General features: G+C 32.4%; 1 protein-coding gene across 1 annotated transcript in view; it reads right to left on the bottom strand.

The window, feature by feature from the left end:
* LOC106623660 (homeobox protein caupolican) overlaps positions 1-3,234 on the bottom strand; it is a 45,943-nt gene extending 42,709 nt beyond the window's left edge. Inside the window, exon 1 of the mRNA XM_014243257.3 lies at positions 975-3,234. Within this exon, the coding sequence (XP_014098732.3) occupies positions 975-1,022 (48 nt within the window). The 5' untranslated portion in view covers positions 1,023-3,234. The remainder of the gene's footprint in view (positions 1-974) is intronic.
* Positions 3,235-15,835: the final 12,601 nt, after the last annotated feature.

Genomic DNA, 15,835 nt, shown 5'->3' with positions numbered 1-15,835 from the left:
TGACTTGTTTTGGATCGTTCAGTTTATATGGCAGCTATATGCTATAGTAGTCCGATATTAGAAGTTTTCACAAATGAGATGCTGCTTGGGAAGTAAAAGAGGTGTTCAATATTTAAGATCTATGTTTCAGAAACTTGGGAACTAGTTCATATATATATGAATAGACAGACAGACTTGGCAAAATCAACTCACCTCGTCGCGTTGATCATTTATAAATATACTAGATGGTATAAGATCTGAGAAAGCTTACTTCGTGGTAAACTTTATATACCCTGTCCAGGGAACAAAAGTTTACCATAATGGAAAGGGTATTCTTAGATAATATTAATGTGAAAGCTATAGTTAAAATTTCAATTGGATTCGCACGACACTGTCCGATTATCATTGTCGACAGAATAAAAAAATACAGTTTCAAGCAAAATGTTCAAAAAATTTTCTTGCTAAAGCTGAACAAACCAAACGCTTCGTCATTACTATGAATTGTACAGAAAAAAAAATGAGGTTTTCAGTACTCTGCAGATGTATTACTATTTAAGGACTCTAAAGGATACTTTATGAAAAAATATTGATTTTAAGAAAATCGCTTACTGGTCTAATCGTTTGACTAAAGTGATAATCTGAGCATATCACAATCAATTATATCTGACAATCTTACAAGCAAAACACCACGTTGAAATAAAAAAAATCTAAAAGAACACATTGAATTGTTCCCACTAAATTATATATAATTAATGGGCCGCCTTTATATATTGCCACAAATACATTTACAGCAAAAGAAAAATTTAAATAATTCGACTTTAATTTATTTAAAATTCATATAGCAGAAGACATTGCGCAATATGAACTCATCATTTTTTTCTTATCCATATATAAATAATCTTTCATTTAATATATTAGAATAATTAATTAATTAATTAAAAAATCTTAATATTGCTTCGCATTTACTTATAAGCTATAAGCAAAATTTTGCTCACCTGATTTGCCGACGGGTAATTGTAACCAAACTGCGTGTAGGCGGCCATTTCTTAATTCTTGCCACACACGATTCTATTGTTGTTGTTGTTGTTTTCTCGCTGCTCTTGCCGCTAAAGCAGCTTTTATTTGAAAAACACTGTTAGCAAAAGCTATACGCAAGTTATTGGGCACTGTTATTAACAGCAACGACAATTGTTTGTGGCAACAGTGGTATGAAATGTTCGCCAACAAAAAAATCAAGTAGCCACAGGACATTCACGGGCAAACACACACATTTAAATGTGTCCCAAGCGACAGTCGGCGCTGCGCTAAGGATACTTGCACGTTGGATGCTGCCTAGTGGTGCAAACAACGGACACCCACACACTCGCACCCGTACCCCCTTTGTGGCCTGAACGCGCCCACCGGATGTGGTGTCGACGTCGACGTCGCTGCGCTGCTTTTGTGTATAAAAGCACTTTTTCGTGCGGCACAGGATTCTGCTGTCAACTCGTGCACACCCGCACTGTTGTTGTGGTTGTTGTTGTTGCTGCTGCCTTATATGGCTAGTCAATACAGTCGCTTGGTGTGGCTGGAAATTGGTAAAACAAATTGTCAAGCATTTGTGTTAATGTCAGCGGGAAATGTTTTCAGCTTCACTCTTTGGCGACTTTTTCGCAGCGATTTTTTATTTACATATTTTTGTATTATTACATGCACATACATGCATACATATAAGCTTTGTTTATTTGTTTGCTCCTCAACTTGTTTCCTGTTCCGCTGTGAACGCTTTTTTTCAAGTCTCGTGCTTTACAAATATTTTCTTCGTTTTTTATTTCGGGAATACTATTTAGTTCACACGCTTTGTGGGTGTAGCATGCAACGTATGCACATACTTATGTATGTATGTGTGCTGTGCAGCGGTGGGTGTAGTGCTGATTTTCAGGGATTTATTGGCTGTGTTGCCCTCGCCTTTATTGTTATAGCTTTATTGTTGTTTCTATTGTTGTTGCATATCCTTTTTGACGGTTTTATGATTATTTGTTTACTGATTTGCTGTGCTTTCTTCGTTCTTCAGTTGCTCGCGCGATTTCAGCGCGTCTGTAGTGTTGTTGTTTTTGTTTTTATAACAGTTGTTGCTTGTTTAAGCTGTCGCATAAATGTAAAACATGCCGTAATAAACGTTTTATTCGCTTGACGATTGCTTAGCGGCGTATGTTTCTGTGTATCAGTGACTTCATCACAGCATTAATGTTATTGTTGTTGTTTAATTTTTTGCATTTCATTATTTTTAAATTGCTGACGATCTAGCATGTGGCTTTCAAAATACAAAAACTGAATTAAATTAGCATGGCTTAGAGTAACTTTATTATATCTCTTCAATTTCATCTAGAATCAATTATCCAATTTAATTGCCAAATTAATTTTACTTAAGTTTGCTGCGTTAGAAAATTTTCCGTTGTGTTTTTGGCATTATTTCCATACGTTAGTACATGTATGTGTAGCACTGTGAGTTTTTTTTATAAATATTATATATTTTTATATGCCCATTATTGTTCTCCAAACGCTCAAAATTTGTTTAGCTTGATCCAAAAACTTTTTTCTAAATTCAAATAATTTTTGTAAATTTATGCGCTCCACACTTCATAAACAACGTTTTTTACAGTCAATAATTTTATAGGAATATATTATATTTTGGACTGTGTTGACTGGCTGTCTTTGATGATATCAAATCGTGAAATTTTATTTATTCTTTTTATTTATTTGTGTATTATTACTTTTACCGTATTTAAATGCCCAACAATGTTTGTTGTTGCGTTCTCTTTTAATTTTTTTTTTATTTTTTGCTGATTATTATTTCTTCTTATTTCTTATTTCGTCTTTATTACTGAATTTTCGGTCTTTTGCACATTCAAAGTTTAGCTTTATTTTGAGTGAAAACTCGTTTCACAACCTGTTCTCTCGCATTGTGCTGTCTGTCACAGTATCTATCAAATATTTTTCGTTGTTACAAATTACTGTTTATATTTAATTTGTTAATCCGAATTTTTTATTTAACACTTTTTCTCAATAACATTTTACAGCTATTTAGGTCCAAACAGTTTTCATCACTAATCCACTTTTTTCGAAATTTTGCAATCACGAATTTCTTACATAAAGAAGCGCAATCTCACGATGCACACCAATTCGCGTTCGAACACAAACTAGTCGCACGCATCCAACGGTTCATACGACATTTTTCCAACATAACTGTGGCACTGCTTCGCAAGTACAACAACTACAATATTTGTGATGTGTTTTTTTTATTAAATGACTGCAAGCTAACTGAAATCATTTTCTGGGCTGACCGCATAGCAGTAGAGTGCAAGAGCTGGCTATAACAGGCAATCTTACTCACCCATTTTTACTCACTGGCTGCTAACGGAATATCAGCGCACAACAACAGCTTAGTGGTGCGTCTGCTGATATGGCTACCCAGCGACGGTGACAGCAAGAGCACAACAGCAGCAAGGCTCTCCAAAAATAAATAGGCAACGCCCACTGAGCTGAGCGCACAACACCAGCGAGTAACTGGCTGCCAGCGAGTGGTACAACGAGTGCTGTTGGTGCTGCAAGTACACGAATATACGTGTGTGTGTGTGTGTGGAATTGCATTGCAAGCAGCCGCTGACGTTGCTGCAACTCAGGTCTACACTGTTGCACGGCTGGTCAAATGCTCGTAGAATGATTATGGCCGACTAGCGCATTTCGCACAGCCCCACTCACATCCCCTTCGCGCTTTTCGCATGTCGGCGACCATTTCGTATGTGGCTTTCGCTGATTTATGCTGCAAAATGCAGTGTTGCCAACAGTAATTGTATTTGAATTTTATGGCGACTGCTGCGTTGCACCCTTCACTCCTCACTTATGTGTATATAAACGCCTGCAACTCAAGCAAAATTAAGGGGCACGAAGCCATAAAAATCCATAGCTTACGAATATAGCGGCGAGTACATAGAATAGTAAATGTTGGTCACAGAGGGTGGGTTGCGGAGGGTTTAGGCGGCCTATATGTGGGATTTGCCCACCTTTGCATGTTCAAATAAGGTTGTTTGCGTCTATTTTGCCATTTTGTTTTACCTATGTTTTTATTAGTACAAATACATATAATATATTTTTATCAATGTAGGCGAAATTTCTCTTATTCGATTTGCAATTTTGTTTTCACTTCTTTTGTGTATTTTAGAAATATTTTTAATTGTTGCATGTTTTGTGTGCTCGCCGACTTTTAATTTTGCTATACATACACACATACACACATATGTATATAGAAATGTCGGTTTGTATGCGCATACACACATGTGCTAGGAGTGGTTTAATTTTGTTGATTTTAGCGTGGAACATCTTCGCACAAGCAGCTAGGCACAAATAATATTTATATACAAAAAAAAAAAAATCAAAAGAAAATCATTATAAACACTCGTGGAAACAAACTTGTGTTGCTAAATTAGAAAAAATCGCAAACATGATATGTACATAAAATCAATAAATAAATTGCACACATTTGATTGATGGAATTTTTATTGTGATTGTAATTTAATTTATGTTTTTAATTGCAATATTTGTACGTATTTTTTTTATTAATCAAACTTTTGATAGTCCAACCTTGTATTGTATATATGTAAAAATATACATACATATATGCTATATTAGTATGGTTATATATGGGCAGTAATTTATGGCCTTCACGAGTGGAGTACAGGCGCCAAACCCCAATAATTCTATAAAAAATTTCAATTAGCTTCATGTTCGCGTGTTCTTTATGTGCTTTGAGCCATTTTCATACCTACATGTACATATGCATATATACATATATGCTCACGTTCACGGTATCGTTTCTAAATTTCTTTGACGTTTCCTTAACCGACATAGATTTTCCAAAAATATTTTTACAACAAGGGCTGTGAATAATGCATTAAAAAATAATGTACTCTTGGTGATCTTTTGGAAAGTAAATTTAATTTTTAATAAAATATCTACACAGTTTAGAACTTTTTGTTTGATACATACAAATATACATATGTACATGTATAAATATTTCCTATTTTACCCTTTTAATACCAGCTTTTAATTAAAAAAAAAAATTATTATTTTTAATTAAAAAAATATTTTCTAATTCCGATTTCAATAAAATTTTTTTTTGAAAACTTAATTATTAATGCAACATTTTTTAAATAAAAAAATCGCAACCTTGTATATGAAAATAAAATTTCAGAAATACTATAATTTCATTTTGAAGATACATAAAATTGGCAAATGTAAATTCTTAATTATACAACTTTTTAAATAATTATGGTGTCCGAATTCTCACCAAAGCTACAGATTTATATACAATATATCTTTTCTTTAGATTTTTTGCAATAAATTGTAGAAAACAGATTCTAGAGTATATTTTAAAAATAATGTTTTTTAAATTAGTCTGAAAGTACGGAATGCCACAGATAACACAAAAATTAATAATAAATTATGATATCTCGAATAAACAAGCATGCCAATTTCAATTTTGCTTTTGAGCATGAACATTAGACATATTTAATATATGATTATATATAAAAAGAACGTGTAACATGAAAATATTGCAACGGGACTTTGAAGAGAAATCATTAGGATAAATTAGTAAAATTTTAACAAAAAAAAGGGTTTTATGACCAAAGAAAATTCTTCATATATATTTTTTTTTAAATACAAAATATCAATAAAGTTAAATACGTGGTTTCGAAAACTAGTTCAAACTATAAAACATATAAATTCAATTAGGTTCTCAATTAATACATCAGGGAAAAGATTCGAACTTTTCAAGCAATTAAGTAAATATATTATATAATATTACGTTGCCCACTGTTACTATCTCTTTAATTAGAAGTTTAAAATTCCTTAGAAATGTCCAAATACAAATCTGATCAAAATTGTTTGTATGTACGAAAACTATAAAAGGGTTGAGTTGAAAATATGTATTTCAAATTATTTTTTCACTCGAAAATAATCAATTTAACTGTTAGAACTTTGCTAGGTCAGTTTGTGTGGCTATGCTATAGTGATCCGATCTGAAACATTTCTTTGTATCATTGCCATGCCAAATTTCAAGAATATACCTCGTTAAATGAAAAAACTTTCTATTCAAGCACTTAATTCCGATCGTTCTGTGTGTTTGGCAGCTATATGCAATATTGGTGCGATATCGGCCTTTCCGGCAGCTTATTAGTAAGAAAAGGACGCGTGTAGAATTGCAGATCGATACCTCAAAAACTGAGCGACTAGTTCGCATCTAAACAAAGACGGCTGGACAGATGGACAGACAGACGGACTTGAATAAATCGACTACACTCGTCACGCTGATCATTTATATATGGTATATACTTTAAACGGTCTCTGACGTTTGATCTTGGGTGTTACAAACATCGTGGCAAACTTAATTAAAAGCGGACATAGATCATAATGTCAACATATAAATAGTCGACATAGTTATATTTAATTTCACTTCCAGTCAAGTCATTTGGCTATTAGAGTATAAATATACTTGTATTTAATCAATCGCATTGATTACAATTTGTAATAATTAACTCAATAATAAGCTTATAAGTCCATACATGTGTACATATATACCTACATACATATGTACCATGTATTCAATAGTTTCCAGCAACTAAAATTAAAAATACCATATGAAGATACACTAATTTGAAATTTCATACTCAAACCCAAAAATCCTTAACATAATAAGCATCAGAGTGTGTGGGAGTGACTACATATACACAGAAACATATAAGTATATACATGCATATGTACTTAAATACAAGTATATAAATCCATATCTAATGCGAGTGCTAATTGTGCGTACAGCCATAGTTTGAAGAATCTGCATGGCGAGTGCGCCACTTAAATGCGGATCACACACAAAACGAGAGAATCGCTATGCAGATTCTTGTAAACAAATAGCTCCAATTTCCAACTGTTGAATTTTCCATGCCTCACAACATGCACCGTTATGTAGCATCTGTTTTACGCGCGGAGATTTATTGGAATTTGAGCTCGACTAAAGCAGCATTTGTTTTTGTTTTTTTTAGCAGGAATTCGGTGTAAAGTGAGATTTTATAAAACACCAAATATTTAACGAACTCATTGCTGTTGTTGTTGCCTATGATGAGCATTTAAAAAGTGGGTGTTAACTTGTAGTAATTTATTATGTTTCGTCTAAGTTAGTGCATAATTTTGAGAGCACAGCACTTCCAATAGCGGCTACTCACTTGAGAATTCGAGGGTACTAATAGAGTGCGACACTTGATGGCGCCAGCGGAGTGAAGCTGTGCAAGGTTTGGGGTATAAGCATTTATCGTGTAGGCACAGCACATGCCAGGATATTTAAATATTTATGAATATTTGTAGCAGGACTATGGAGATCGGTGTATATTCATGTTTAAAATTAATATTTAATTCGATCTTATTGGCATTAGTTGCATTCTACTGATGCTGTTGAACTGAGGTTTTTAGGTTTTTAGGTTTATAATATTATAATTAGGCAACAGGGTGCATTTGATGGGTGGCAGCAGCAAATAAAAAAATTAAATTAATAAAAAATAATAAGTTGCGAAATAAATGATTAAAAGCTTTCTTTCTTCTTTTTTCTCTAAAAATAAGTAGAAGACAAAAACATCAATCCAAAAAGCTTATGACTTTTCATGTATCTGCATCTGTGCTTTCACATACTTACATTATAACTACTATATTCATTTTCATTAAGCTTTTTGTTTAAGCACTAGTACTCTGAAGTACCACTGCTTCTTCATTATACCAGGTATTCAAAAATGTATTATATTTCATGCAAAAACAAACGTACATCAAAAGACAAATTTCGATTATACTGCGATATATTATATAAAAAAAAAATTTAATTTAGTAGTGTTTCAGATTTTTTTAGATGATTGGAAGAAGTTCGATGCAGGAGTTCATAAATTTGAGCATGTGCATCATACCTTAAAGGGTTATGTCAGTCAAGGATATTCAAAAAATCAAATTTGTTTGGCTTAAAGTGGACTTTCATTTACTTAAACTTTCTTAAAACGTTTTCAAGTCCAATCCGTTCTAATCCAGTCAGTCAGTTTCATAATATAAAACTTCAACTGTATTTTTCAAATCTGGTGACGATGGTGCGATGGCCGGAAAACATCTAGTAAACTATTATATATACGGGTTTTTGTTATTAAAGGAATAATTTACTGTACGTATTTTCGGTAGAAAATTTAGCAAAAATTTTCAAAGGTAGTTTCACTTGGCGCTTCATCCTTAGAAGTAATCACGTCAAGTATTAAACTTTTAAATTTGAGGGTATTCGTATATGAAATTTCATAATGAGGAAATGCCGTCGTAAATATTTTGGTACATAGAAGTCGACTATTGTAATTAGATTTCAACAGAGAAAGATTTGAGAAACCTTACTTAATACATTACATTTATTCATAAAAATAAATAAACTGTTATTGTGCAGCGAAGCATTCGTCATAGCAGATATACGGACGCTCATTATCAACACAATTTTTGTGCAAAAATTACATACTTCAATTTAAGAGAAAACATTTTAACAAAACTTCTTAACTGAAATATTATCAAATACATATTTTAGTGTGGCCAGAGTGGCAAAAATAGAAAGAGGAAGAATACTACTTTTTCAATTAAATTATTTAGTTTTAAATGAGAATATATCAGACATTAAGCTTAGAATAGACTAAAACCACATTTTATATGTGGCAGCTCAACAATTACCTTTTAATTCTACCCATTATCTATTACCCTTTTCATAAACAAAATTGAAACGGAAAGCAATTATAACTTACAAAAACTTTTGCAAAACCTGAAAAACAAAATGGCTTTTCGGCTCAGTATACAAACTATTTTCAATTAGCTGTTTCTTCGAAATGACGCCACTGAATTTTAAATAATTTTTACTTAGTAATAAATACATTTTGAGGCATATATTTCCAAAGGAATAACGGAACAACGTGTAGATAACGAAAATGTACCGTTATCTAATCTGTGATCGTTGCAATTCGCGAAAATGCAAGGCTAGCACTTTTATTTCCAATTAGTTGGCAACAGCTCCACATATGTATTTCAAATTGTCTATAAAAAGTAGTTGTGAAAAATTCTTATAGTGAAAAGTATATACTTATGGTACATACTTGTACATATGTATGTATTTAAATCCTCATTGACCCAAATTCACAGATATACAAACTAAAAAACAACATAAAATAGTTTTAGTAAAGTTTTGATTTCTTTAACAAAATAAAATCTCTTTTTTTGACCGCTTTAAAATTGTCATTACTGTAATTTTATTTATTTTTTGGCTGCCAAATGTCTAGCTAGTTTCATGTTCTATATGCACATACATATGTATATATATATATATATTTGTTTGTGAGTTTGTCTACCAAGCACTTGTTGTGAACTATATTTTTTCCAATACTTCCAGCAGGGTATAAGTGTGCACATACATATGCACACATTTAAGAATGAAAGAGTGTGCCATACACACACACACACGCACATATGTATATGTGCAAGAGCGTTTGTGCCACATTGGCAACTGTATCTAGTGGCTGCACTTACGCCACACTGCCTAAGTGTTGTTTCATGTCACCTGGAAAGCATTTGGACATGAAATTGTCTATTTTTAAACGTTCGCAAGCACACATACAAACAAATATATACAAGTATGCGCAGGCACATGCAAATACGCAGGTGGCTGTTAGCTGATGTATGCATGTGTGTATATGTATGTGTTTGGAAGTAGAAGATGGAGCGACTGATGGCTGACGGCTGCCAACTTCAAATTCGAGTCTTTTGAATTTCGTGCATCGATTCACTTCAATGTAATAAAATCCTTGAACCGAACAAAAGGCAAAATTGGCGCTTGCAACGTGTATGTGTGGGAGTGTGTGTGCGCAGGAAGAGAGATAATATAAATGCATATGGAAGCCACTAAAAGGCAGACGGAAGGAAGAATTTAATGCAAATTGTTTTAAATAAATTTGTAAAGACACTGTTAATCCCCGGTGTGCAACGGAAGTAACGCTTACCTTTAGTAACATACTTGGATCTATACTTATATAGTGTATACTAACAGTTTTCGGATTCCAATTAAGATGCTTATACAGATTAGATAGAATTTGGCTAGTCACCTGAGAGTTTTCCCAAAAATTTAAATTTAATAGAATTTCTTACTGACGAAAATTAAAATATATTTTTTTTAACAAAAGTTTACAGCAAAATTGTATATGCATTTGAAACAATTACTAATTTACTGTTCTAATTCATTAAGGTTAGACACTTTGGGGTCTCTCTGACTTATCAGCAACAAATGTGTTGATAAATACAAATATTTCTAATAAATAGAAGTTAGTCATCATCAAAGGAATCTTATCTGTCGCCACTTGAAAATTGGTATTTTTGTTCAAACAAAAGTGCAACACTTTTTCAAACATCACTAAATGGAAACTTATTTGCTGACACTTTTACAGCCACACACACACACGCACACGGCAAGGCATATACTCACATAAACGTAAATATTAGATATACATATGTATGTACATATATACATATTTGTACAAGTATTTGGTATCTTTTGTTGGCATTGTTATTGTTTTTGTTTATGTACGAAAATCAACAAATCGGCTCACTTTGTATTTTCAAGTGGCTGACCGACCCATCGCCCACCCGCCTGTTGATACTTACCTAATATAGTCGTATGACGGTATATTACTTTGTATTGCTATTGTTTTTGTTTTTATCACAATGACATATAATATGGTTTGACATTTGCTGTTATTGCTGTAACAAATATTTTATTTTAGCACAAAAATTAATTTTCGTATTTTTAATTGGCCTTTTCTTGTTTTAAATTGTTGTTGTTATCAACATTTGTTTATTAACAGTTAATTAATGTGTGAGCTCAAACACATTTACATCATTTTTTTGCAATTTAACGGAGCATTTTGGTTTCAAAAATAGTAAGATAACAAAATTTTTAAATTAGTTGTGCGCAGATCGTTTATAAAGATTTAAGAACAGCCAAATCCACTTTTAAAAAATTTACAATTAATACCAAAACGACAATCCAAAGAAATAATAGAAAAAAAATTTAAGCAATAAAAAAGGAAAACTAAACGTTCTCTCTTAACTTTGCTTTACAACATATACAAACTTAAATATATACTTTTCAAATTTACCCTAAGTCAGTGGTATATGGTACATAGACCCTTGTTTACATATATACAGGTTGGTTGAAAGTTTCTGCGCTGTAAATAAAAAAAAAATCTGTTTTTGGTATGAAATATCTTTTTATTCAATATAATCCCCCTTAACTTCAATACACTTATTTCAATGATTCTCCAATAATTTTATGCCAACCCTATAATGACTTTCCGAAAGCTCTGCAAAATAGCCGTCAACGGCTGCAATAGCTTCTTCATTTGACGAAAAACGCTTTCCACGAAGGAATTCTTTCAAGTTTCGAAAGAGGTAATAGTTGTCGCTGGAAGCCAAATCTGGTGAATACGGTGGATGCTCAAGTATTTCGCACTTTAATTCATTGAATTTTGTCATTGTTAAAACACCTTTGTGAGCAGTTACATTGTCTTGATGAAAAATTATTGTTTTGTGCAGCAAACCCGGTATTTTCTCACGAAATTTTTAATCCAGCTGATCCGAAAGGCTGCAATAATATTTAGAGTTAATTGTTTTATCTTTCTGCAGGTAATCAATCAAGAAAATGTCTTTTACATCCTAAAAAACTGATGCCATAATCTTCTTTGCTGATCGTTGTGACTTCATCTGCTTTGGAGCTGAACAACTAGCTTCAGTCCACTGTGAACGTTCTTGTTTCAATTTAAGATCATGGTGGTAGTTCCAAGTCTCATCCATAGTTATAAATGATGCAATAAATCGGTTTTATTCTGTTTAAAACGCTCCAAATTATGCTGAGAAATTTGTTTTCGATCCCGTTTTTGTTGAATTGTTAACGTGTGCGGCACTAACTTTCCACACAGCCTTTTCATATATTATATAATTCTCCATGCAATATATGAAGTACTCATTCGTCTGAGATGCCTATGGCATTAGCAATTTCACGCTTAGTCAAACTTAGATCTTTACTCAAAATATTAAGATGGTTACGGTTTTTGGTATAAATTCACCAGCCCAAAATTAAAAAAAAAAAAAAAATTTGGAGCTAGTAGTGTTATTTCTTGGTGAGACCAACCAACTTGTATATTATACCTATATGGTACACATACATATTGTAGATATAGATATATGGGAAAATCTGAATATTTAAACTACACATAACAGTTGTTCGAGTTCTCAAAATATATTTGTATTATATATGTACTTTAATCTTTTAAGCAAATTTTAAGTTAAGAGCACTCAACCCTCATTTTGTTGCAAAGCCAATGAGCACACATAACAGAAATGCACTTGTCCGGCAAAAGTTATTTGTATTCAAATTCTAGCCTATCATGCAAACTGTCAGTGTAACGAGAGAAATCAATTTTCGTCTGTCAAATGAAACTTTCCTTGTTTACTTATCAAAATTGCAAAGTTCACAAATGATTGTAATCGATATCATATCATATTTAAGAATAATTTATATATTGAAAAACATTTATTTAAATTTCTTTTTGCGTTTATCATCGCATGAATTTTTAATTTTTTAGTGTAATATGTGGAAAAAGTTAAACGATAAAGTTGTAGATACTAAAAATATCTACAATTTTATGTTAAAATTTTTTTGACATAACCTCAAAATTTATGCGAAAAATGCAAAAAAAAAAATTATTTCATTAATTTTTGCTTAAATTAATCTTTTTCTTCCCAAATATACCATAAATCTTTTGGATTCAAAATATTGGTTTTTCACCTTATTTTGACTTAATATCGGAAATACTAATTATCAAATGAAATTTCTCACGTCAAGATATCAACTCATTTAAATTAGGTGGTATTAATGTTCGTTGAAATCACTATTTTTTGATGGTCTAAAAAATATTTACATTACTATGGTTAGTTTACTGCATTTAAATGCAGAAAACCCCACCGCCATTCAATTTTTTTCCATAGGACTCGTAGTGTGTCGGAAGACAGAAGATAAACTCGTTTTTAGCTCTTAATAGTTCAAACACCTCGCCCACTCCTCTTCCTGACCTCAGATCGCCAGTAAATTATTTTTCCTTTAATTTTTGTTATTTTAGCTTGCTTTTCCAATGGGTTTTATTCTAATATTATTGCATTCATTCAAAAATTATCGAACCTGGCCTATAAACGAAAGTAGAAAGTCATAACTTTTAAGAGATCTTTTTAGCACATTAACACTGAACTATAAAATATATTTGCGACAGAAGCTTTAATTTTATTTCTATCATGTTTTATTGAGATCTCCTCTCTGACCATACGATGCGCCCCAATAGACTGGGCAAATAGGCTGAATCAAACAATTGTCACTGTCATGAAGAGGCATTATTGAAAACTACTTAAAAAGCTGTAACCATCAGTACACAATTAAGCTACAAACTTAAATGGGAACTTTAATATTTGAAAGTTAATAATTTTAGCTCGCAAAAAGAGAACGGACATAAATAGTTTCCTAATTAACGAAAAAATGCTCATACCTATAATGATCTAGTGCTTCCATTGCACAAAATAAAGCATATGTTGCCGTAAAATTTTATTAAAATTCTCGAAACTCTACTTACAGATCCTCTTTTTTCGGAAAATGAACAATATGAATTCGAGATCCAGGCAATGTCATATTATGACCAAAAAGGTAACTGTTTGAGATGGCGTTTGGTCCAAATTATCATTGCGATATATTTTTCATACAACAAATAACATTATGCTTGTCCGAAATATTTATATAAAAATCAAGCTAATTAACTCAAATGCGATACATATATATATGTATGTGATATAAAATGAACCAAAATGTTTAATATAATATATGGGATATATGAGGAAAACGTCAATCAGTATATTAGGGATATGAGTTTTAGACCATGCTAAGCAACAATTTCATTCATATTCAGCGCTAAACCACATATATTTGAGAAAAATTGTCCACTTCATTACATTGGAGTAACACACATATTGACACACAAAATGATGGCTGATGGCATTGGCATTTCGAAGTACTCAAGTAAACTCGATAATATGTTTTCACGAAGTATTTTATCCATTTTTGGTACAAGGGCGTGCTGTTATCATAAAAATATTCGTACCGAATTTCAATTCTAGACCTAACAGATTGAACGATATGTTCGTTAAAGAATCTGCCATATGCACTGGGATTCAAATATTTGATGTTTGGCTCCTTGAAAAGTTATGATCATTTATAAATATATAACTGCAAATCTAACTCGATGAGTTTAAGATGTTACAAACAGCCGTTAGGTGAATGGAGTATAATGAAACTGTCGATGAAAATCGATTTCGAAGGATCTTGTCGTTTTATAGTATGTCTCTCCACAAATACTTAAAAATGGCGTTTCGATAGTTACTGTTTTCAACAAGTTGAGAAGTCATGCCACACTGGGAATCCAGTTTGCCAGTTTCCAAAACATAAATTTCCTGAGCGTGTGATGATCTCTTTTTGAACTCAAAATATTAACATTTTATATATTGAATTTTATTGGTTTCTTGAATAGTAAAGCGTTTTAGATTCCTTGATGCGCTCAAGAGCAGCGTATGTCCATACCATCCACATGTGATTATTTTAAATTTTTAATTAAACTCATTTGGCAACGGAGTTCAATAAAACATTGTAACTGGTCAGCATTTTTACGCTAACTATCGCACGGTTCGCGTGTCGAGGACCTCATTTTCTGCACACCAGTTGTTTGAGGTGTCAAAATTGAATTATCACCGAGGCATTAAGACTGCCGTTGTTGCTTTGCCGTTGCAGCAATTGCTGCGGTGTTGATGTCATTTGCAGCTTCATTTACGCACTCACTTACACATACACTATGTGTGTTGTTGTTGGTAGTGTACGCATTCATTCAATGGCAGGCGCTTCGGTTCACTGGTACGAGTATATTGAATTGCACACATTGCTTTTGCAATTGCAACATCTGCTGTGCGGTTTTCATATAATTTTCCAACAACGACAGCGGAGGGTTGAATGGGCTGTCGTTGTTGTTGTGCATATTTTTCAAGTAAAAAACACAAACACATATGTAGAAATAAATATGCAGCGAGATAAACTCATGCGTACCGTGTAATCATTCATTCATCTTCGCCAGCGATTCGTTGGTCCTTATACGGTGGTGTATGTAATTAAGGTGACATTTTTATGGTTGGCAACCCCTCGAAATGTTGCATAATTTATCGCAGTTAAATGATGCGGCCGCTATCCTTTTTACCTTACTTTGAAATTGAAATGTCAAAATAGTAATAAAAAGCAATTTCCATATATGAAAAATTGTCGATGATAATGCATACAAGCCAAAATATTATATGTATTGTATAATACCCAAACTATAGACACTTAGCCGCTAGAGAACAATAGCGGTTATAATTGTGTGTCTAATTTATTAAAATCACAACATTATCATTATTATTATTTTTTTTTTGCTGTAACTTGAAAAGCAAAATTACTTTAGAAAACCAGAGCTATTAATTAGAGAAATAAAAAAGTTATTTTCAACAAAAAAAAAAGAAAAACAAATAAATTTCATAACCGTCAACTCGCTTTTGCTGCAAGCGCTCGAGTTCAAAGTTTGAATGTGGCTGCAGCCTCTCGAGAATCCACTGTGTACAAGCATATTTATTAACTTTAATTGGGTCCAAGTACAGG

This window comes from Bactrocera oleae, chromosome 6 (genome assembly GCF_042242935.1).
Source record: "Bactrocera oleae isolate idBacOlea1 chromosome 6, idBacOlea1, whole genome shotgun sequence".
Lineage (NCBI taxonomy): Eukaryota > Metazoa > Arthropoda > Insecta > Diptera > Tephritidae > Bactrocera > Bactrocera oleae.
This window is presented reverse-complemented; position numbering and strand designations above follow the sequence as displayed.